This window comes from Salmo salar, chromosome ssa03 (genome assembly GCF_905237065.1).
Source record: "Salmo salar chromosome ssa03, Ssal_v3.1, whole genome shotgun sequence".
Lineage (NCBI taxonomy): Eukaryota > Metazoa > Chordata > Actinopteri > Salmoniformes > Salmonidae > Salmo > Salmo salar.
The window spans coordinates 18,554,351-18,580,272 of record NC_059444.1 but is presented as its reverse complement, the minus strand read 5'-3'; the positions used below and the strand labels follow the sequence as shown (position 1 = coordinate 18,580,272).

The 25,922-nt window shown below is 42.6% G+C and overlaps 1 protein-coding gene across 1 annotated transcript; it reads left to right on the top strand.

The window, feature by feature from the left end:
• The first annotated feature begins 9,036 nt into the window (after positions 1 to 9,036).
• On the top strand, positions 9,037 to 24,654 carry LOC106599584 (ras-related protein Rab-2A). Its single transcript, XM_014190875.2, has 8 exons — positions 9,037 to 9,328; positions 12,439 to 12,510; positions 13,868 to 13,935; positions 18,431 to 18,513; positions 18,891 to 18,983; positions 19,405 to 19,516; positions 20,541 to 20,609; positions 21,733 to 24,654. Exons 1-8 carry the CDS (start codon positions 9,283 to 9,285, stop codon positions 21,826 to 21,828), a joined length of 639 nt encoding a protein of 212 aa, XP_014046350.1. The 5' UTR covers positions 9,037 to 9,282; the 3' UTR covers positions 21,829 to 24,654.
• Positions 24,655 to 25,922: the final 1,268 nt, after the last annotated feature.

The window sequence follows — 25,922 nt, the reverse complement described above, 5'->3', positions numbered from 1 at the left end:
AACAGTATGCTTATGTTATATAACATTTTCTAAAATTGACTATATTAAGTGATTACTGTAATTGTGCACACATTGATGTCAGACATGCACCTACCCCAATGCTCTGTTGCTGATGACTGAGAGAAATGCAGAAGCAGATTTCAGGAGCAGGACAAGACACCCTATTTTTGACTGATGACTGACATATGTACTAGATCTATACGTGCTAGGTCTATATGGCTTATATGCAGTAGTGGAAAAAGTACACAATTGTCATACTTGAGTAAAAGTTAATATATCTTAAAAGTGAAAGCCACCCAGTAAAATACTACTTGAGTAAAAGTTTCAAAGCATTTGGTTTTAAATATACTTAAGTGTCAAAAGTAAATGTAACTGCTAAAATATACTTAAGTATCAAAAGTTAAAGTATAAATCATTTCAAATTCCTTATATTAAGCAAACCAGACGACACTATTTTATTTTCTTTTTTTACGATAGCCAGGGGCACACTCAGACATCATTTACAAACCAAGCATTTGTGTTTAGTGAGTCTACCAGACCAGAGGCAATAGGGATGAACATGGATGTTTTCTTGATACTGTAAGTGCGTGAATTGGACCATTTTCCTGTCCTGCTAAGCATTCAAAATGTAACGAGTACTTTTGGGTGTCAGGGAGAATGTATGGAGTAAAAAAGTACATTATTTTCTTCAGGAATGTAGTAAAGTAAAAGTTGTCGAAAATACAAATAGTAAAGTACATATACCCCAAAAAACTACAAGGTGTCATAAAATAGTGCAATATATGACACAACAGGTGTAAATATATGAGTCATGGCAGTTTTATGACCATGTTATGACATGGCTACGGCTGCAACATAACGCTGGGTATCAAGTAAAGTGCTTTGCTCAAGGGCACATCGACAGATTTTACACCTAGTCGGCTCTGGGATTCGAACCAGCGACCTTTCAGTTCCTGGCCCAACGCTCTTAACCGTAGGCTTAACCGCTAGGCTACCTGCCGCCGCATTCAAATGTTCCATCGCCAAGGGTGAAACCCATGATTATCCTTAATTATGATGTGATCATCCTAAAAGCTTGGTGGGCATTTGGTTTGTAGGAGGCAGGCGTTTGATATTATGTTGATTGGGTAGGGTACTTGGCATTTTGTTATTAGTTTGGTATATACGCCACAGTATGAGAAAAGTATTGAATAAGATATTGGCCTATAAGACTATTGCTGGAAAAAGGTTGGAATTGTTTGTCATAATTATGACCTTTCACATTTCTTCCATATAGACAGTCAGAAAATACTATGCAACAATGGATTACATACATATTGATTACATCACAATCATAACATAGTTAGTAATAACAGTATGAGTGTCTGGTTAGTGGTTACTATGACATTGGTGAATATCACTATGACCTCGAGATTCACTAGTTAAGCAGTCGTGATTATGACTCAATAATATGTCATAAAACTGAGAGATACCTGTACTGTCTCATCCTCCAGGCACAATGCTGTGTATCCATCTATTGTTGACCCAGCCAGGATGCTAGCTTCTGGCTTCATTCATCTAGAAAGCTAACCATGGACACCTCTCCAATGAGTACTCAGACACCAGATTCTTGACTTGCTTTTATACCTCCCATACCTAGAAGCACTGCCTTAAGTAGAATATTTAATGTTCTTTCTCTGGAATTGCTAACAAAATGTTGACTTGACTAAGGATTCTTCACAAGACATCCCATCAGTGAGCAAGACATCCCATCAGTCCAAAGGTGTCTGTCAAGGTAAGGCTTTTCTAAATAGCACTTAGCACCATTGTGTATATGTTTTCCTAATAAGATTGGTGTTAAGTGAGAAAGAAACAAAGATGGTCCAATGGGTGTGAAGCCTCACTCATTATCTCAATCTGTTGACCTCCTGATTTCCTCTAGGGGTGACATTTTGGTCCTGCTGAACAATGTAAAGCAGTCGATTAACCACATGCAGGGGCAGCTGAACAACACGAAGGGGCAGTTTGAGATGCAGAGTACCATCTCTAATGTAGTGTCAGAAGACCCTCAAATAGAGTAGAATAAGTACACTACATGACCAAAAGTATGTGGACACCAACATCTCATTCCGAAATCATGGGCATTAATATGGAGTTGGTCCCCCCTTTGCTGCAATAACAGCCTCCACTCTTCATGGAAGGCTTTCCACTAGATGTTGGAACATTGCTGTGGGGACTTGCTTCCATTCAGCCACAAGAGCATTAGTGAGGTCGGGCACTGGTGTTGGGCGATTAGGCCTGTCTCGTAGTCGGCGTTTCAATTCATCCCAAAGGTGATCGATGGGGTTGAGGTCAGGGCTTTGTGCAGGCCAGTCAAGTTTTTCCACACCAATCTTGACAAAACCACTTCTGAATGGACCTCGCTTTGTGCATAGGGGCATTTTCATGCTGAAACAGGAAAGGGCCTTCTCCAAACTGTTGCCACAAAGTTGGAAGCACAGAATTGTCTCTGTTCTGTTTTAGGAGCATTATTGTTTTCACTATATATTTTACCTCTTAGTGATGTCATTCGGAAACATAATGCTAACTTTCACTGCTATGCAGACGATACACAGCTGTACATTTCAATGAAACATGGTGAAGCCCCAAAATTGCCCTCCTGGAAGCCTGTGTTTCAGACATAAGGAAGAGGATGGCGGAAAATGTTTTACTTTTAAACTCGGACAGTTCTAGGTCCCAAGAAACAAAGACATCTTTTGTTTGATCTGACAATTAATCTTGATGGTTGTACTGTTGTCTCAAATAAAACTGAAGGACCTCAGCATTACTCTGGACCGTAATCTCTCTTTTGACGAATATATCAAGACTGTTTCAAGGACATCTTTTTTCCATCTATGTAACATTGCAAAAATCAGAAACTTTCTGTCCAAAAATTATGCAGAAACATTTATCCATGCTTTTGACACTTCTAGGTTAGACTACTGCAATGCTCTACATTCCGGCTATCCGGATAAAGCACGAAATAAACTTCAGTTAGTGCTAAACACGGCTGCTAGAATCTTGACTAGAACCAAAAAATGTGATCATATTACTCCAGTGCTAGCCTCTCTACACTGGCTTCCTGTTAAGGCTAGGGCTGATTTCAAGGTTTTACTGCTAACCTACAAAGCATTACATGGGCTTGCTCCTTCCTATCTTTCCAATTTGGTCCTGCCGTACATACCTACACGTACGCAACGGTCACAAGACGCAGGCCTCCAAACTACTGGAGGCAATGCTTTCTCCTATAGAGGTACATTTTTATGGAATGGTCTGCCTATCCATGTGAGAGACGCAGACTCAGTCTCAACCTTTAAGTCTTTATTGAAGACTAATCTCTTCAGTGGGTCCTATGATTGAGTGTAGTCTGGCCCAGGGGTGTGAAGGTGAACGGAAAGGCACTGGAGCAACGAACAGCTCCTTGCTGTCTCTGCCTGGCCGGTTCCCCTCTCTCCACTGGGATTCTCTGCCTCTAACCCTATTACGGGGGCTGAGTCGTTGGCTTACTGGTGCTCTTCCATGCCGTCCCTAGGAGGGGTGCGTCACTTGAGTGGATAGAGTCACTGACGTGATCTTCCTGTCCAGGTTGGCGCCCCACTCGGGTTTGTGCAGTGGGGGAGATCTTCGTGGGCTATACTTGGCCTTGTCTTAGGGTAGTAAGTTGGTGGGTTGAAGATATCTCTCGTGGTGTGGGGGCTGTGTTTTGGCAAAGTAGGTGGGGTTATATCCTGCCTGGTTGGCCCTGACTGGGTGTATCGTTGGACGGGGCCACAGTGTCTCCCGACCCCTCCTGTCTCAGCCTTCAGTATTTATGCTGCAATAGTTTATGTTTCGGGGGCTAGGATCAGTCTGTTATATCTGGAGTATTTCTCCTGTCTTATCCGGTGTTCTGTGTGAAATTAAGTATGCTCCCTCTAACTCTCTCTCTTTCTCTCTTTTCTCTCTTCTCTCTGAGGACCTGAGGCCTGCCTCAGGACTACCTGGCCTGATAACTCCTTGCTGTCTCCAGTCCACCTGGTTGTGCTGCTGCTCCAGTTTCAACTGTTCTGCCTGTGGCTATGGAACCCTGACCTGTTCACAGGACGTGCTACCTTGTCCCAGACCTGCTGTTTCGACTCTCTCTCTCTAACGCACCTGCTGTCTCTAACTCTGAATAGTCGGCTATGAAAAGCCAACTGACATTTGCTCCTGAGGTGCTGACCTGTTGCACCTTCTACAACCACTGTGATTATTATTATTTGACCCTGCTGGTCATCTATGAACATTTGAACATCTTGGCCATGTACTGTTATAATCTCCACCCGGCACAGCCAGAAAAGGACTGGCCACCCCTCCTAGCCTGGTTCCTCTCTAGGTTTCTGCCTTTCTAGGGAGTTTTTCCTAGCCACTGTGCTTCTACATCTGCATTGCTTGCTGTTTGGGGTTTTAGACTGGGTTTCTGTATAGCACTTTGTGACATTGGCTGATGTAAAAAGGGCTTTATAAAAACATTTGATTGATTGATAGATAGAATGGCATTGTATGCTGTAGCGTTAAGATTTCCCTTAATTGGAACTAAGGGGCCTAGCCCGAACCATGAAAAACAGCACCAGACCATTATTCCTCCCATTCTGTGAACTTGTGTGGCTTACCACTTCGCGGCTGAGCCGTTGCTGGTCCTAGACGTTTCCACTTCACAATAACAGCACTTACAGTTGACCGGGGCAGCTCTAGCAGGGCAGACATTTGATGAACTGACTTGTTGGAAATGTGGTGTCTTATGACGGTGCCACGTTGAAAGTCACTGAGCTTTTCAGTAAGGCCATTCTAATGCCAATGTTTGTCTATGGAGATTGCATGGCTGTGTGCTCAATTTTCTACACCGCTCAGCAATGGGTGTGGCTGAAATAGCTGAATCCACTAATTTGAATATATTCCCCATGAGATCATGACACTTACATTCTCTTGGAAATTAAATGTTTTAAACAAATTTCCCCCTCTCCAGCATGGGAATCTACCAGCTCATGTTTGTTGCCTAGGCCAGGCACTTGATACGGGGCAGGGAAAAGCGCATGTTGAGGTTTTATTTTAATATGAGAAGTAAAACATCACAACCTACATTATTTGTTTTAAGCCTATCTACATTTAACATTTAACTATCTCAAGTGTCCAGTCTTTATTAGTAGGCCTATTTATCAAATAATGAGATCATTTTTGTTTAACTAGGCAAGCCAGTTAAGAACACATTCTTTTTTACAATGACGGCCTAGGAACAGTGGGTTAACAGCCTTGTTCAGGGCAGAACGACAGATTTTTACCTTGTTGCTAGATCAAATCCCCCAGCTGACCTTTCAGTTACTGGCCCAACACTCTAACCACTAGGCTACCTGCCACCTCAATCATATTGAGATTAGCAAATCTCTTATTCAGAGTAGACAAGAATAGGCCTATAGGCTATGGAACGCTGACACACTACGCTACCCCAGGTTTAAACAAGAGCATAGGGAGCTCTGCCTAACGCTATACACAGGTTCTATCAATCCATGTTGAGCTGGCAAATGTGGAAATTAGCAAAACAACACCTTGTAACAGTTTAGTATTGGGCATCAAACTATACATTATTCTGCAAAAACTGAGTCAAACTTAGATCTCAAATCACAAAAAACAATTCCCTATTCCCTCTCACCTACTCCTTCCTCTGGGCGGCCGCACCCAGGTCTCATCACACCTGGTATCAATCAACCTAACCTAACCTGGTCTGCACTGGGTTACACAACAGCACACAAAAAAAATGGTGCCAAGGGCTTTGTCAAGGTCAACCATGTTACAGCTATAATGGGAGAAAAGAAATCACAGAAATATTTAGAAATAATGAGAAGTAGGCTAAAACATCACAGAAATACAACAAATGATTTATGATATAGTGTCCAGTCTTGATGTTATTAGAGTCTAGGACCCCAGAGCATATGCCTTAACCAAAATCATTTTTATCTGTTTATTCATAGGTGGAGAGTTGTTGTTCTAGCCTCTCCTTGTAATGTCCATTGTCAATTCAGTTGTTGCTTTGCCACTCTGTAATGGTCCATATTACCACTCCTAATGCCACTCCTATGTGCCTTATCTTTGGCAGGGCATAGACCTTTCAGCTCTCCTTTCAGCTCTGCATTGAATCAGGGTTTGTCTTTGCTGAATGTGACAAAAGTGCTGGTTGGAATGCAGTTTTCCTCACAGATACTGATGTAAGATGTGACCCTGTTAAAAGTCGTGAATTGTGGTATTGTCATTTTTGAAAATATCCCAATCGTTGGATTCCAGGCTGTCCTTAAATTTCCCTATGGCCTCACCGGTCCATTTCCTCACCGTTTTTTTTTAAAGGCTTGGTGGTTGTCAGTTTCTGTCTGTATAAGGGGATGAGTTGGATCATCACATGGTCCGAGTTCCCCAGGGGGGAGCGGGGGTAGCGTGGTACGCTCCTTTGATGGTGTTGTAACAGTGATCTAAAGTTTTCGGTTTTCTTGTGTGGCCTTTCAACAGTTGTTTGTAACTGTACAGCTCATGGCTCAGACTGGTGTTGTTAAAGTCGCCCAGAATAGTGAACAATTAATGAAATGGCCACCCGGACTATTTACATTGACCCCCCCCCCCCCCCCTTTTGTTTTTACACTGCTGCTACTCACTGTTTATTATCTATGCATAGTCACTTTACTCCTACCTACATGTACAAATTACCTTGGCTAACCTGTACCCCCGCACATTGACTCTGTTTTATTGTGTTACTTTTTATTACATTTTTTACTTTAGTTTGTTTAGTAAATATTTTCTTAAATCTATTTCTTCAACTGCATTGTTGGTTAAGGGCTCGTAAGTAAGCATTTCACGGTAAGGTCTACACCTGTTGTATTCGGCATATGTGACAAATAAAATTTGATTTGATTGCAGAATCTGGGTATTTCCTTTTCTACCATGGGGATGATGGGAGGTGGTGGTGGTGGTGGTGGTGGAGGAATGATACCTGTGGAGAGGATCCCCTTCCTCTGCGCAGGTACGCAGGCTGTTTGGAGGAATGGCTACTATTCATATGGTTGTAAGGCTGTTATACTTTGGGCTGTTACAGAGTATCAGAGCAAGATGCTCCTACTGTCAGCTAGTAGTGATTGTTCTGTGTAGTGACATGAGCGGAGTCTCTTGACTTCTCCCATTTGTCACAGATATCCGAAGTAGATATGTTGTGGACCCTGCTATGATGACCATCACCAACCCGAGGCCAAGCGGATTAGCCTGAGACCCCTGCAGTACAGAAATCACCAAACAGTAGAGGCTGTATCAGCTGGGTCATTGGTGGCAAAAAGAAAGGGGTTCATCTGCCTGATGACAAAGACAACTCCATAAAGAACCTGTTATCTATATTCTTTATACAGACACTTCAGTGGATTCATATTTTTCTCTGTGGCTTGATTCACATTGCTCCCTCAGATTGTCTGGGATCAGGCCATACGGAGTTGGTCGACAAAAGTGAGCCCAATGCTGAGGTATTCACTCCAATTAATCAGATCAATTTAAATCAATTGATGACTGTTGAATTTCAATGTGAGAATGTCACTAATTTTGAAAATATGTTGATGTGCTTTACAGAACAAGCTTGTTCCACTTCCTCCGCTGGTGGGGACAAATGGGTATCTGGGGAACTCTGGCAGTCTTTCCAAAGGAGTGAATTCTTACTCCATGACAGCAGTTGAATATTGCTCCAATACTCTGCCAGCCAGTCATTGCTCTCTCTGGTGATCTCCTGCTAACATATTTAACACTTACAGCAGGTCTATGGGGCAGCAGATACCCTACAATGCTGTACCTTAATAGGACCATCACAATGCCTCAAAGCCAGGGGCCTGGCCAGCTCCCTTGCCCACACACCACCCTCATGGCATCAATGGCTGTGCCATTTGATTGCTCCCAGGTTGGCAGACAGGCTGTGCTATTTGATTGCTCCCAGGTTGGCAGACAGGCTGTGCCATTTGATTGCTCCCAGGTTGGCAGACAGGCTGTGCCATTTGATTGCTCCCAGGTTGGCAGACAGGCTGTGCCATTTGATTGCTCCCAGGTTGGCAGGCAGAAACTTGCCCCATGCACTCTACCCTATTGGGGCGGCAGTGTAGCCTAGTGGTTAGAGCATTGTACTAGTAACTGAAAGGTTGCAAGCTCGAATCCCTGAGCTGACAAGGTACAAATCTGTCGTTCTGCCCCTGAACAAGGCTAACTGTTCCTAGGCCGTCATTGAAAATAAGAATTTGTTCTTAACTGACTTGCCTAGTTAAATAAAGGTAAAATAAAAATTGAGGTATAACTCTGGACAGCCCTTCCAAAATTAATACATTTCAATTGCAGAGCTTTTATTTTGCAGTAATATAATATATGGCTGAAGTAGCTGTGATGTAAATAATTGTTATTCTTGTTCCACAGGCCATTTGCCCAGAATGGGTTTTTCCATATACATAAGTGGAGTTTTCAGCATTTTAAAAGAAATGGCAAATCAATTATGAAAAAATATTGAAGTAATGGGGCACTTCTGGTATCACAGGTCTGAATGGGTTCCAGAATAGTAGCCTGATTTGTGTATCTTCATGGTCATGTACACAATAGCATAATATGCATTGCATTGGTAATCAACTATTTGCTGTTAAAGAGAAAATACTTACCTCGTTGTCATTCTGCTCTCCAACAGTTCTGCTGGACCCCTTTTGAGTGTCTTTCACTGACCCTTCTCTGCTCCCAATAAAATTCATATGGACATGTCATAAGGGGTTAAATAATCTGCAAGCAACTAGCAAAGAATGAAAACAAATGGATTTACAGGTGCTCCTTGGGAGAGAATGGAATGCGTTAACGGGGGACCCTTTTTTAACGAGGACTACTAGAACTACATCAGATTGTGCAGGTCTAAGCAGCTATGCTATATCATGTGCACATTAATTACATGTCTTGCAAATTGTTTAGTTAATCAGGTTTAGATTTGTTTTAAAGAGTCTAAGTGACATAACATAAATTAATAGACTACTACCAGTGGCAACTGGGGTGAATAATTGCTTTTTGCTTGCGTGGCGAGGGCGGAACGTATGACGTTTTCAGCCGAAGCTTGGAGGTGTTATTTGTTCCTTCCCTTCGAAGAGAGAAAGGAGGCTAGAAAGGCGAAGCTTTAACGATTACCTAGACGTTTACAAAGACCATTTTCATACGGTTTCAATTACACAAAACAACGGCAGAGGAAGGTTGACACAGGACCCAGTGGCCATGGCATATGCATACCTTTTCAAATACATCATTATCGGAGACACAGGTAAGCACTAGTCAATGGCAGCAAATATTGCTAGCGATAGTTAGCAAGCAGTTATCTTTTATTTCCGCAGTGTTGGAGAGTCCAATATGACGTGGTAAAAGCGGAGACGCAAGAGGTGGGATGACTGATGATAGATTTCTCGCTTGCAAACGTCGTTAATAGCTTGTCATTAACGTGAAATAACCCCCCCCCTCCCCACCAAATTCCCACCTTACATCGCATAATGTTGTGGTCAACTAGTAGCGTGTTAATTTAGCAACACATCCAACAAGCCGACTGCCTATTGTCCTTCCGTTGTGCACTGAGGGTGGGGGTGCTAAGCTAGCTTTGCTACCTAACGTTACCTTGCTAACTAATAGGCTAACGTTGGTAAAGTAGCTGTTTACAGCGACATAAACAACAGCTAGTTTGACAGCTTCTCTACAACATGGGCGTTTGCACTGACTATGTCAGTCACTTGGACAGAGTCAAGCCAAGGTTTTGGGCTGGCTGTCTTTTTTTGCGCGGTTGTATTACTAGGCCACAAGCATCAAGCGCCCTCCCTCGAAATGGCGTTTTACATACTTTTTTTGTACGGTTGCCTACTACGGCAGCATTCTAGTTGAGCTGTCTAGGCGTTTATGCTCGTGTTGTTAACCTGACATAATGTACTTTTACACGGGTGTTATGGTAATGAAGTTAAGCAGTTCGCTGTCGTTTGTTTACCTAGACGAGGCGGACTGAGTAGGTTGCTGCCAAAGCCAACCTACATTTTTGTACAGATAATTTATTGCAGGTTGCATTAGAAGCAGGCGACGTAGATACTTGTTTATCAAAAATAGTACAACTATGTGTATCATCTTATTTGATTAGATCTGTTATACATCTATTGCTCAACACGGGTCCTTGTTGAAATAGCCTAATGGCAGCACCGCTTGCTATGCATTTTACCCAGGGAGGGTACATTCAAAGGGTACATGCTGCCTTTTTAAAAGTAACAATTTACTGTGGTTTACTCTGTTTGAAAGTATCAGTGAAGGGAAGTGTACCCTGTTTACAGGAAGGCCAATAACAGATTAACCAACATGCTCCCCTGCATTTCTCTGAGATGAAAGGGCAGAATTTTACTTGACCCAGACTATTTGCTTACAGGACCGCATATCATATGATGCTTGTTTCAAACTGGAGACATCATTTCCAACCCAAAACAGCAGTCAGCATTTAGGAGTACAAATCTGTCGGTGCAGTTTTTCCCCTTGTTTTATTTGTATAATTAGTAGGGGCAGGACGATACCAGTATCACGATATTCGTTAGTATTGTGGCTAGGAAAGAAAACAAGAAGGGATTACACTTCAAGAAAAACAGCCCTAATGTGGAAACAAACATCATGTGTAGCTCAGTTGGTAGAGCATGGTGTTTGTAACACCAGGGTTGTGGGTTCGATTCCCACGGGGGGCCAACACAGGGAAAAAATAAAATATATGAAATGTATGCATTTACTACTGTAAGTCACTCTGGATAAGAGCGTCTGCTAAATGACTCAAATGTAAATGTAATCCAGAGTCACATTTATTTATTTTCTAAACTATAGCACACAATATTTTACATAAGGTAGGCTTTTAAAGGACCAAAGAGTTTGGTCTGCTTTGTATTCATTTATGCCATGGATTTTGTTTTTGCGATACTGGTATCGTCACAGCCATTGTTGCAACACTGCAGACCTGTCATCGCCCTGGCTTCACTGGGGGCCATCATGTGACCCTCTGCAACCCAAGCTGTTGATCATTCAGTGTTTTCACATTACTCACTCACATTCTACATGACTTTGCTGTTTAGGTATGGCTAGCCCAGCTGTTCAAGCAGTTAGATATAGTCTACGCTGTGGTTGGTAACTTGGCTAGACGAGGTGATAGTTGAGAAACCCCTATCCAAAAGGATGCATTTTTTTTCTCAGCCTCCTTACCATAAACCTTAGTTTTCACCTGAATCAAAATCCAGTTGTACATCTCTTCCTGCCCAATCAAATGCAGTATTTCAATTAGTGATGGGGGGGGGTGTAATTAGGCTAGTCTTTGATTTGGCAGCCCTGTCTAATTGCTGTTGCTTTAAGATAATGACCTGACCACTAAAGAACCAGATGGACTATCTATTCAGTGCTAGAGGCTGATTGGCTAGCAGGTACACAGTTAAAAGGGTGACATAGCTTTGTTTTGTTACATCCTTCTCATGATGTCTTCTATCACCCTGGCTCCCCTGCCTAGCAACGGTGGTGGTAACCCATAGAAACACTAATGATAGCCTTCTCTGGTGTCCTAAAGGTTTCACCTGTTTGCATTATAACCATGCAGTGCTGGACACATGTTTTCACAGGCCTCTCCTTCACTGTATGGCAGTGTGTTTCATTTCCGTATATATTTTTTAACACAGGCGCACGCCACACATTATATTTAGGTCTACTTTGTAATAAATGGAGTTAGCCTAATGATGGGCGGCTAATTATTGCATTCATTATGGTCAGTGCTACCTAGGAATATCTTTGTTTCATCACACCAAACAACCACATTTGTGGGTTGATATTTTTGATAAAATGTCCATCCCTATCAGGAGCTTCATCATCATGTTGACAGTGCCTCGAACACAGGTCCTCCTAAAGAAACAAGCTTGAGGGCGAAATGGCTCTTCTTAACCACTGATCTCGGATCGGATAACACTATCCCACTCTGAACCATTGAGGGAATAAAACTATCTGACCCTGAATGTGTTTCAATGCATCCTCTACCTACTCCAGAAACAAATGACAACCAGATTTCTAATTGTTTGACAAGCGTCTTGGCTTCAGCAGGACTGACTATGAGCTTCTTTACCATTGTGGGTGTAGTCAGAGGGCTGTAGGACCTGATACAGTCTGACATTTTTATCTCGTTAAATTACCCTCATGATGTCATTTTTTTGTTCTCTGACACATCATATCAAAGACTGGGATTCAACTTCTTTAATGTGTGTGTGCGACCAGATGTGTTGTTGGTTTTCCAACGTGTGTGTGACTGGCTAAATGATGTTAGTTATGCAGACAGAGTGCCTATTTGTTCCTGTGTGTGCCTCTGTTTAACTGTGCATGTTTGTTTTACAGGTGTGGGGAAATCATGCCTATTATTACAGTTCACAGACAAGCGGTTTCAGCCGGTACACGACCTCACTATCGGTAAGGCTCCTCTATATTCATTATAACGTTTAACAAGGACGGTGATTGAAATGTATCCTGCCTCTGCGCTGCCTAGCTGCACTGGATGGACCTCAATCAAATCATCTGTGCTCGGCTCACATCTCCACGTCCAGAGCTTCACATTAACTTTTTTAGCCACTTGCCCCTCCTCTCCCAGAAAAGTTATAACACCATGGGCCAAAAAGGTGACAAATTGTGATGTATGATGCAAGGACCCACTTCACAAAATAACATTCATTATTTTCACTGGTCTTGACAGTGTAAGGCTGCTGGTCTCTGATCCCATGCATTATATCTCCTGCTGTTGTGCCTTGAGCAAGGCACTTACCCCCCCACAAAGTTAAATATTGCACTGATATGCTACTGTATAAAACACATGTGATCTGTCAACCCTCCATCTGGAGAGCTACTGGGTGTAAAGTCTTTGTTCCAGTTCTGATCGGCGCAGCCTAATTGGTTCCATATTGTGATCTCCATATCGGACAACTTTTTTTGTTGTTGCCCCAGGCAAGCGGACAAGCGTTAATGTCACGCCCTGCCCTTGTGTTAATTAATTTCTTAAGGATTTTCATCTCTCCTCTGGTCTAACCTCTGACGATGAGGGAGATTAATTTTATTTTAGCTTGCTAGCTACTTCCAGACATGAATAACAGAACACCTCACTCTTAACACAAATCAGCTCTGCTAGGTCGAGTAAAATGTTATCAAGAGGGTTAGTGACTGCGCTGTGTTACTGGCAACAATTTAATTCTGTTTTTTTGACTATTTTATTAATCATTTAATGTTTGGCCAGTGTGTTTGTCTCGTCTACTACACTGTGTCAGTGCTAACCATTATTCACCATAGGCTTTTAGGGTGTTTCTGTGGTGGAAGCAGGGGAGGTGTTCTAGACCAGGGTTTCCCAAACCCAGTCCTGGGGGCCCCCCCTGGGTGCATGTTTTGGTTTTTGCCCTAGCACTACACAGCTGATTCAAATAACCAACTCATCATCAATCTTTCATTATTTTAATCAGCTGTGTAGTGCTAGGGCAACCATGGTCTCGGTGGTTAGGGTTAGTGGGTTATGGTTAATAAGGCTAGTGGTTAAAGTTCGTTTGGAGTTTAGGATTACACCTCATGATTAGCGCCAATGTTTTTACCATACCACATGACCTGACCAGGTTACACTCTGACCAGAGTCATTGAAGTTGACATTTAAAATGTTTAGGGTAGGGACGTCCCAAGGATCCCATATAGTACTAACCATTCATGATTTCCATTGAATCTTGGTGTTAGTGTTTTCATGTAAGTGAGTTGTAGACTGACTGTGTCCGTGTGGTGGGTGTGTCTTTCCCAGGTGTGGAGTTTGGGGCGCGGATGATCACCATAGATGGTAAACAGATCAAGCTGCAGATCTGGGACACGGTAAGATACCTGCCCTGTTGCACATTGAACAGATATGATTCTTTACCTGAACACGCGACACAGTCGACTCCTGATAAATGCAGCAGTGTGGGACAGTTCTCATCAGTTAAGTTATCAAGTACTGCATGCAGTTCAATCATAATGAATGTAGTCAATGTACTGTTGAAGTGATACAGGTTTATTCTGCCAATTAAACAGGTTATACTTGGACTGTCTCAAGTGCACTTATCAGGGGTCGACTGTAATCATGAGTTTCTCAGAATACTCTTTGGTACATCTGTATCTTATCAGTGATGAGGAGGTTTTTAAATCTTGGAGTCATTGGAATCTTGTACACCTGGGGAAAATAGGTTTTATTTTCAACATGCAGTACATGCTATTGACGTTTCGTTCAGCATGTGTATCACCATTTTGTGTCACTATGGACATGTTGCTTGCCTTGTAAAGAGAAGAATGACAGAGCTCTACACAACAGCATTTGTGTCAGTTTGCTGTTCACATGTTTCACCCTCCTCTTCTCAAATAACCTCAGCTTTGTCATTGTGAGAAGTTTTCTATTTTGAAATATTTTTGGTTGCATACTAACTGACCCTCATTAACCAGTCAACAAACGGTTACATTCTTTCCAAACAGTAAAATGATGTGACCAACAGAAAATACAGTACTGTGCATGCATACAAGGACCGGACATTTATCATGAAGCAATAAATGGAGACATGCAACAATAGCAAGCCTATCGTCATGAGGTCAAAAGGCTATAGTCTATTATTGAACATTCAACTCCTGTAATGAAGCAGCAAATAAAACGTATTTTTAAAACATTTACCGAAATGCAATTTACAGGAAAACACTGTTCTAAACAGTTCACATAATGAGAGCAGTTCCATAATGAAAATCTCTGTTAGAAAGAGGGGGAATCTAATAACCACTGGGATGAGTTGCTGATATGACTAGGATTGTGCCTTTGGCTTCTGGACAACAAAAGTTGATGTAAAACCAATAGAACAGGAGAGAAATGCTGGTTTGATGTCATGAGGAAGTCTTTTTATAAAATAACTGCCTCCATGTTTCTGTGGCTGGATTTCGGCTAGGCTACTTTGAAGCATGGTAAGACATTACTTATAATATGAAGTAAAGTCAAATGTTCAGGTTTCAAACAATCACTGCCTCAAGCTCACGTTGCAAAGTGGTGGTGACACGCTGATAGCCTGCCTACTGTTGACTATGGCCTATGCACTCGAATAACAAATGGGAGGCGCGCTTTAATTACCAGTTGAGATTGACAAATAAAAATGGTAGCTCTTTTTAATCGTGGCCGTCAAAACAGTTTAACATGCGATTGCATTTTAGAATTATTTATTGCTTAATGCCTGGGCTTACAAAAACACGTTTCAGTCCAGTACCAGCTTTTTGAGCAGCTGCTCAAGTCATAGACTTTTCTCTCTGCTACCGCACGGCAAGCGGTACCGATGCACCAAGTCTGGAACCAACAGGACCCTGAACAGCTTCTACTCCAAGCCATAAGACTGTTCAATATTCCGGGTAGCTATTGGTTAACTATTTAACTGTCTGCATTGATCCTTTTTGCACTCACTCTTTTGACTCATCACATATGCTGCTGCTACAGTTTCTGTCCTGTTGCCTAGTGACTTTATTCCTAGTTATATGTACATGTCTACCTCAATTATCTCGTACCTCTGCACATCAACTCAGGAATGGTACCCCGTGTATAAAGCCATGTTATCGTTACTTATTGTTTACTTTTATTATTACGTGTTTTCTATTGTCTTTTCTCTGAATTGTTGAGAAGGCTCCGTATGTAACCATTTCACTGCTAGTCTGCACCTCTTGTTTACGAAGCACGTGACAAATAAATTGGCGTTTGATTTGATAGGCTATTCCGCTCCTCAAACTAGGCTCTGTATGCTGTGCGCATGTGACAAATAAGATGCATGATGGCTAACAAACACCGCCATTTTTAATTACACTAAATTATGCAAATGAACCTATAGACTGATAAGCATGACCAGTCAAATGTGTTTTCGGTGCCTAACCAATTAGCCGTTAGCCATTTAACATCCCTAATTAGGAGTGAAAATTGAAGTGTTAATTAGGGTTTCTCAGTGTGCCCTACTGTTAATTCTGTGGGATTCCCTGTGCTTTGCTAGGGCCCATTAAAAGCTGTTTACATTTTTTGGCCTGATTTTTCTTTTAGAATTTTCCCAAATTCCATATTTTTTCCCCCATTTTAGTTTTTCTAGGTTTCTTTTTATTTATTTGTTTTGCTCTCAAAATCATACTTTAAAAAATATATAGAACATCCAATTTGTAGTTCTTTAAGTCCGCAACACTGCTTAAACCACATCACGAGACTTTTGTGGTCTAGGAAATATATATATTTATTTTAATTGTTTGGGGTGTGCAAAAGAAATTGGCACTGGATTGATGAAAACTATCATATCGATCATTATCATCATCACTGACGGTTATATAAAGTGTAGGCATACGCGCGCACCGCACACACACACACACACACAGGCATTCCTGTGCCGTTGCAGGAAAATAGAAATCACTGATGCAGTTTGTTCATGTCATGTGATTAACTTGGGCAAATGTATTAATTTCAAGTTCAATATATTGTTGAATTCCGTTTTAAGGTTTGGCTTCCATGATTTCGTCCATTTTCTACTTAACGTGGATTTTATAGTGCCCTACTGACTGCTGAGGAAATATGAACACTACAGGATATGGTGATCTTGGTGTTAGTGTAGTATGTCTATTGGCCTGTAGGGGGAGACACCGTTCTATAAATAAGAATAGAATCTCTCAGCAGTAATTCTCATGGATGGTGCAAGTTGAGGCCCTATAGGCTTTTTGACCTTCAGGCCGAGCCAGCTGCTGTGTGCTTACTAGGCCACATGGCAACACAGGTGCATTTTGGTTGATGAAAAGGTAGGGCTGGAATTCAGCAAAAATGGATACCAAGGGGGATAAGAATGGCAACCTTTGATTGGGCACTTTGGTAATCTACATTTACATTTTAGTCATTTAGCAGACGCTCTTATCCAGAGCGACTTACAGTAGTGAATGCATACATTTCATAATTCCCCCCCCCCCCCGTACTGGTCCCACGTGGGAATCGAACCCACAACCCTGGCGTTGCAAACACCATGCTCTACCAACTGAGCCACACGGGACTCTAGCTGGCATTTTGAGAAATGACAATTTCACTTTAATATTTTAGAAACACCATTATGAATATACACTCTCTATTAGAATGATCTGTGGTTTAGCTTCCATCCCCAAACCACTACATGTCCACCCTGCCAAGACAGAGTTCAAATCAAACACAGGGTGTGTGTACCGTCTGTGTAGCTGTGTGTGTGTGTGTGTGTGTGTGTGTGTGTGTGTGTGTGTGTGTGTGTGTGTGTGTGTGTGTGTGTGTGTGTGTGTGTGTGTGTGTGAGCACAGGAGGAGGAGTAGGGAGGTACTGCCTGCCCTAGGAGTGATGTAATAGCCAAAATCTGCATTTCTGGCCTTCCTGTAACCTTTGAGATCCGGCAGATGGCAGGCATAAAGGTGTCATTCATCATTTATTCACAATGGCCTCCATTAGCTCCAATGTTAGCAGCTGCCTCGGGGGGGACTGTTGCCACTGACTCACTGACTGGGCCTTATTGAATTCAAATGTGCTGCAGTGCTGGGCTGCCTGGCTCTCACTCACCTGCTGCCAGGCCAGAATTGAGGTAGAACAGAGTAGAGTAGGCCAAGGTACAACGGCTGCTAGCCAGGGAACAGGGAAGCCATTTTATAAGCTGCTGACAATGGCATCTATCGACAGGTCTGGTCTGCCTGCCTGCTGTTTTAACCCAACACTGAGTGTGGGTAGAATGTTGTATTGTGGGCTATAGTGGAACACAATGGGCCCCTTGTTTATGAGGACTCAGTCAGTCAGGTATGGGATGCAGAGAAAGAGAGGAGCCTTTTGTACACAGTGACAGGGGTTTGCCTGTGCTCTGCCTCTCTGCACAGGGAAAATCAGGAGGCTTGGCTCTCCGGTTGGGAATATCTATGGTGTTGGGAATGTATATGGATTAGAGGAAAGCTACTGGAAAGCCTGGACTGGAGGAGTGTAGTAGGCACTAGGCAGGACATGCATGAGTAAAACATGGCTCGGGCCAGGAGTTTTTCAGGACATGGGCTCAGAAGAACCCCTGACCCTAGTAACACAGTACATCTGTGTTGGTATTTTGTCCAACACACCCTTGAGCACTTGAAGTAAGACTCCTTTAAGAGTAGTTGCTTTGTTCAGCTTACTACTACTGCTTTGAAGTACTGCTGGCTCTTGTTTGTACCCTTCCTATGGGTTACTATGCTTCTGTGCTGAACTTTGTCTTTGCTTTAACAGAGCGTCTGTTTGTGTACTGTGTCTGTTTGTCTTTGGCACTAATTGTGTGTGTGTGTGTGTGTGTGTGTGTGTGTGTGTGTGTGTCAGGCCGGCCAAGAGTCCTTCCGCTCCATCACCCGGTCTTACTACAGAGGGGCAGCTGGCGCCCTGCTCGTGTATGACATCACAAGGTCAGTCTGGCGGCCATTTTCTCCCCAGGCCTTATCTATGTAAACACTTTGGCCACTAGGTCTACCCTAGGATTTAGGACATGACTATTGCTCTTGACAAATGTAAAATATATATGTAAGTTTGTTCAGGAGGTAAGGAAATGTCGTTTTCTTATCCAGTTCATTCAGTTTAACAATAGTTGGAGCCACTGAGATTTGTTTGTATAATACATTTTGGGTGTAATTTCATCTCCCGCCCCAATGCCCTTATTTTGCTCATGTGGGTCAACTGTTGGGACCTACATTCACCTAATGAAGGACATGTTTATGCATTAGTTTACTAGGAAAGGAAAATGTATTGTTCTTATGTTAAGTGTTGCTCAACTGTTTTTGTTTAGAAGGGACACCTTCAACCACTTGACAACCTGGTTAGAGGACGCTCGCCAACATTCCAACTCCAACATGGTCATCATGCTCATTGGGAACAAGAGGTCAGATTCATGTTTACCAAACAACCTAGTCATGGTTGTCATGGCTACTAAACAGGCTATGCCTCAAAGGTCTGAAATGGCATCCTTTCTTCATTTTGTCTTTGTCCATACTTATCTGAAAGCGTGGGTTATGTCAAGTCTAAATGATGGATGCTTTGTTTTTCTTTGCTTTCAAATGAAGGAAAGGAAAAAGTGTGAGGAAGCCATCTTTGACAATTGAGATACACCCACCCAGTTCACAGCCCTGCTCCCTGTGTGCTCATGTCTCCTCTAGTTAATGACATATCTCCTTACTGGGAAACGTAACAGAATGAATTAACAGATCATTTGCAATAAAACAGACACACAAAGACCATGCTAGCATAACAGGTCTATGGTAATGTGTGTGAAATACTGAATGTGTGTGGCGGTTTCCCCATAGTGACCTGGAGTCCAGGAGAGAGGTAAAGAAGGAGGAGGGAGAGGCCTTTGCCAGAGAGCACGGCCTTATCTTCATGGAGACCTCCGCCAAGACCGCATCCAACGTAGAAGAGGTACCTCCAGCTCACACTGTACTGTGTGTGTGCGTGCATTTGTTTGTTTGTCAGCATTTTCTCACACTGACACGTTCGCCTATTAATATACCCACCTCTCTTGCTCAAACACTCCAACGCACACATACACATCTGTTCTTCAGTGTGCTGGGTAGCCAGGCTCTCTGAGGCTTTAAGGCAGGGGGAGACTGGTTTATATAACCCCTCCCCCAGCAGAAACCCCTGATATGATTAATTTGTCTCATTAGTGTCCCCTGAATCCTCCCGATACCTCTCCTCCTCGATCTCCATTTGTCCCCCTCTCCGTCAGTGACATGTACATCGCCTACATTCATAACCTCTGCTCTCCTGTCCTAAGCAACAGCCAAATGCCAATCAGGCACCCGTGCTACTACTGTATGCACTATATGGAGAGTAATGTGTTGAAGCTAATTCTGGGTCCCTGGGTTATGCCCTGGGCCTCCATGGCCAGGTGGGGGAGCTCTGCCTTGGCTGAGGGAAACCAATCTGTTGCTGTTAAACATTTTCATGTGTGAAGAGGCAGGAGGTTAGAGGGGACCCGACCAGGCCGGAGCCTCCTGAGCTAACCTGAGGTGGACATTTGTTTCCAGATTCTAAAGCAGGCCTCCCTCTGTGGTAAAAAGCTGAATTACAGGCAGTATTTACTATAGATGGGCACCCTGGACTAGTCTAGCTTTTGAGGTGTACATAAGGTAATGATTATATAAGGCCTACCATGCTGTACATTCAGGCTAAATCTAAGGCTCTGTTTATACGTCTGCTTGTGTCGTTTGTACAGCGGAGCGCTGTAGATGTATTTTCTGTGGCAACAAGCCAGAGGCTAAGCTCCTGTAAATCCCACTCTTTTTAGAGCGTATTCAGTTAATGAGAACCACGTATATGGTTTGACTGGTCCAAGGCTTGATATCTTGCAGGGGAGTTTATCAGTTATTACAACGGTCACGTCTAGATGTTATGGATTTCAGCTCTGATCCTATACTAACTAGGCACTCTCTCTTTTCAGGCATTCATCAACACAGCGAAGGAGATCTACGAGAAGATCCAGGAGGGTGTCTTCGACATCAACAATGAGGTCATTTGACATGGGAGACACACATTTGGTGTCTATTTTGTACACCGCAGCTTAGACAAAGACCATCTTCTTGACATGGCTTGACTTCTTAGTTTTAAGTCATCAACTGAGATATGGCCAAGTGGTCAAACGCCCTTGCTCCCTTCGTAGTGCCCTAAGCCCACGTCATAAACAGAGTGAAGAGGATAAAACCTTGACAGAGCAGACGTTGGATAAATCCTATTGGGGAAAAAAGGCCAATTTGAAGGCCAGCAAGTCATTGTGTTAGCTTACGCTGTTACGTAGTCACATGCTCCTAGGAGACACTGCACACATATTCATATTTTCGAGGCAGCCCCTCCACTTTAGCTTATTTGTAGCGGCCCACACCCCTTCTCTCTCCTCTAAAGGAAGGCAAGAAGAAGCAGAGCAGGTTCCAGTCTGCAGAGCCAAGCAAAACTTCCACTGTTTTTCCCTTCTCCCCTCCCTCTCTCCTTCCCTCTCTCACTGGCTGCTGGCCAGTGCATAAATTCCTCACATCCCACAAGGTTACAGCCAGCGTGAAGGCGGCGAGCCCCTGATCAGCCATTGGGTATGCTTTCTTTTAGAGGGGTTGTAAAGGGTAAAAAAGGGGGGGAGTGAGGCCAGGCACACGGTCCAAACCGCATCAGCTGACTGATGAAGGGGGAAGCCCTGGTCAGAATTCCCGTCGCTTGCTGGCAGGCGTCGTGAGAACCCCCCCCTCTCCACCCTCCTCCTCTTCCCTGAACACTATAAATGTGATTTAGAATGATTCAGAGTAGACTTAATAGCTACTACTGCTTAAAGCCACAGCAGCACAGGCTCATAGTGGAGTGATGCCTTTTAGCCACTCTGTGTTCTCTTCAGCCACTAAAGGGCTGGAGAGATGAAAGTGGGGCAATGGATGAAAGTGCCACTTGCTGGTGTGTGTGGGAGAGATGCTTACAAAAGAGTGTGCATGTGACTGAGCCAAAGAGAATTTGTCACCATTGATATTTCTTGTTATATCTATTTCATCCACCCCAGAAACTCAAACTCTAAATCATCAACCCACACCTGACCATCATCACGTTCCATTTTCCTGACTAACCGGTTGCATTGTGTTGTGGTTCTGTCTCGGCAGGCTAACGGCATTAAGATTGGGCCCCAGCACGCTGCCACCAACTCCACACTCTCCGGTAGCCAGGGGGGCCAACAGGCTGGAGGGGGATGCTGCTGAACACCCTGCCCCTCTGTCTCATACCCCCCTCCCCCAACCACCCATCCTGCCCCTCGCGTTTCTTCTGGACTGGTCGGGCTCACTAACATTTTCTTAACCCCTCCCTCCACACAGCCTTGCCACAGGAGAGTCTAATTGTATACTCCATGACTGTCAGTCAAAATATACCAAGCAAAACACGTTAAAGTACCCCCGGTCCTGGGGCAAAAATGCTTGTCCTGCATCGGAGCATTGGAGCCTGTCTGGGTTGAAAAATGGTAGGGTTTACTGTTACTATTGTGGCAAAACAGACAGGATGCTTTAGGATAGGGACTCATATCCATCTGTACATCAAACAGGCAGGATGTTTTAGGATAGGGACTCATATCTATCTGTACATCAAACAGGCAGGATGCTTTAGGATAGGGACTCATATCCATCTGTACATCAAACAGGCAGGATGCTTTAGGATAGGGACTCATATCTATCTGTACATCAAACAGGCAGGATGCTTTAGGATAGGGATTCATATCTATCTGTACATCAAACAGGCAGGATGCTTTAGGATAGGGATTCATATCTATCTGTACATCACAGACAGGATGCTTTAGGATAGGGACTCATATCTATCTGTACATCACAGACAGGATGCTTTAGGATAGGGACTCATATCCATCTGTACATCACAGACAGGATGCTTTAGGATAGGGACTCATCTATCTGTACATCAAACAGACAGGATGCTTTAGGATAGGGACTCATATCCATCTGTACATCACAGACAGGATGCTTTAGGATAGGGACTCATCTATCTGTACATCAAACAGACAGGATGCTTTAGGATAGGGACTCATATCCATCTGTACATCAAACAGGCAGGATGCTTTAGGATAGGGACTCATATCTATCTGTACATCAAACAGACAGGATGCTTTAGGATAGGGACTCATATCCATCTGTACATCAAACAGGCAGGATGCTTTAGGATAGGGACTCCTATCTATCTGTACATCACAGACAGGATGCTTTAGGATAGGGACTCATATCTATCTGTACATCAAACAGGCAGGATGCTTTAGGATAGGGACTCATATCCATCTGTACATCAAACAGGCAGGATGCTTTAGGATAGGGACTCATATCTATCTGTACATCAAACAGGCAGGATGCTTTAGGATAGGGACTCATATCTATCTGTACATCTGTGAGCCAGTTGTGGATCATGTCTCTTTCATTTTGTGACGTTTTGACTTAAAGCTGAATTGTATCGAACACTACAAGCTTGGTCATCAATTAGTATTTTAATTGGTTTCATGTGGGAGAAAGAAAGCTTTGAATGTGTGGAGAACACAGAAGTTTGAAATAAAAGAGAAAAAGAACCGTAGAGTTGTCGAGCAGCGGCCATGTCTGAAGTGAAGAAGCTAAAAGGAGAAAAAACAGGACTGTTTTAATTCTGTATTTATCACTCACATTCTGTGTGTGTGTATATATATATATATATATATATATATATATATATATATATATATATATATATAGTAATCCTTTCTTGCTTTAGTGTATGTTGACCGAGCTAGAATTCTTTGAATTTCCTGGAAAAATCTATACTGTATGAATAGAGCTTGAAACTGCAACAGTATTGCTAAAAAACCTACTTTGACACCATTTTAAGATTTGACTTTGTTTGTCCCGCCATCTGCCTTCCCCCTCCCCTCGCTATCTCTCTGTGCCCTAGATCTGCTATGACTGTGTATAGAAACTTTGGCTCAATATTCTGCATCTTATCTATTTTAATGCCAAAATGTTGTGTTTACCTGTGTTCAATAACCACAAACCCCAGAATTTGATCACCTCTACTCTGGAAAGGGATCTCTGCTGTTTGCCTTAACGAAAAGATTGGGACAGCAGAAAAACAATAGAAAAACATAATCAGGTTGCGAAGGAATCATTCCACTAACTACATATGCATAGTTTTATACATGCACAGTACATACACAGCACCTTTTTTTTTTACATTCAAACACGCATTGCATACATTCAGACATGCATACTCTAAATCACTGGTTCTCAATCCTTGTCCTGGGGACCCAAAGGGGTGCACTTTTTATTTTTGCACTACACGCCTGATGATGAGTTGATCATTTGACTCAGGTGTGTAGTGCTATGGCAAAAACTAAACTACACTCCTTCGGATCACCAGGACCAGGATTGAGAACCACTGCTCTAAATGTGTGTGTATGTATGTATACACATATATTAAGAAAGTACATGCATTCCTAAATGCATACATGTGTACCTACATGCGCACACACGATTGTCTATTTATACATACAATATCTGCATGCATACGTAGATGCATACATATTTTCTCTTCAGGAGTTTGTTTTCCAAGCAGCTCGCTGTGGAGCATCAGTGCAGAGCAGCGTTGTCCTGTAGGTGTGTGAGTGGCTGTGTAAAGCCTTGCTTTCTTTGGCAGTGCGTTCTGTTAGTAGATATAATGGTGACCATCGCGTCTGTTGTAGGAGCGGTGCGGGAAAAGCCGAACCTGGAGTGTCTGTGACCCCCCCGACGTTTGCTGTGTTGGTTTTTCTTAAAAATAAAAAAAATGCTATCACAAATAATACAAAATTATAAACTGAAATATAAATTTATCTGGAAGAAATGTGCAATGTTTAAACTTACATTTTGTAATTTCCTTTTTAGAGTTGATGTTTTGCATTTTGCATCTCCCTATAGTACTTTTCTGAGTGTCTGTGTTGGTATATGAATGAAACAATTATATATGGATCCATACTGTATTGTATCTCTTGATTTATCAAATGATAAAGTGAAGCATGTGTGTCCTCAGCGCTGCCTGGAGTTTGGGAATTCCTGTAAAATCATGCAGCAGCATCGGAACCCAAAGGGGTGCACGTTTTGGTTTTTTCTCATAGCACACTACACAGCTGATTCAAATAATCAACTAATAATCAAGCTTTGATAATATGAATCAGCTGTGTAGTTTTAGGGCAAGAAAACTAAACGTGTACCCCTTGGGGTCCCCAGGACTGAGTTTGGGAAACGCTTTCATACAGGCTTGGTTCTCAAATGATCACTGCACCCTTTCCATGTATTTATCATTGTCCAAAATGTGTACCCCTACACACAGCAGTGTTCTAGAATATTGGACTGTTGGCTTTCATACTTTCTGAATATTTCAGCACGGCTCGAGCAATTTCTCCAACTGTCAACACATTCAAATGAATAGAGGATGCACACTGGAGCCGAGTTGGTTGGGAATTGTGGGGGAGGCGCACGTTTGGGCTTTGCTTCCTCAGATGGTACAGCGCTGCGTAGCTACCTTATGTCTGTGGACTATGATTTACGCATTAAAATATGAACACTAAGGTTAAAGGGGCATATGCACCCAGTACCAATTCAACTGGCTTTATAACACACTTTGCTCTGTTACATGCGTTTCAGGTAGGCCTTGATACTCTATCAGGTGATATTCAATTGAAAGTGTGATTTAATTTCTCGGTCTCCTATGTTGTTATGAAATAATTCCACATAACTTACTGGAAATGCACCTTGTTTCACCTTATTTGTGTGCTTTAGTCTATTATAAAAGAAACCCTGCTCTGGCCCTGGTTTCCCAAAAGCATTCTAAGGCCAAGTTCATCCTTAGAACCATATGATCCTATAGTTCAAACAATCAATTTATTCTTAGTATGCTTTTGGGAAACTGGCCCAGTGCGCAAGGTTTGTCAAATAGGCCTACAGCAAATCAAAAATCAATGTTGGGTGGGGATGCATTGCAGTCATATATAGTTCATGAGGTATATTCTTTACTCATCATCCCCTTAACATTAGGATGTAACCTGAAATTGTTTTTTGTTGGTAGTCACGCACAGCAACAGCTTATGATGTTATAGGTGAGATCACATGATCAAATCCTTACAATTCTCATGACCTACTTTTGAAAGAGGTAAAGAAACGAAATGTGAAAATGGAAAAGCTTGTGTTGAACAGATTAGTGAACCCTCTGAAACGTTAGTAGTATGCCTGCTGCATGAATTGTATTAACTGTTTCAAAAATGTAAGTTTGATTTTAGTGAATGCAATTCAAGTAGTGT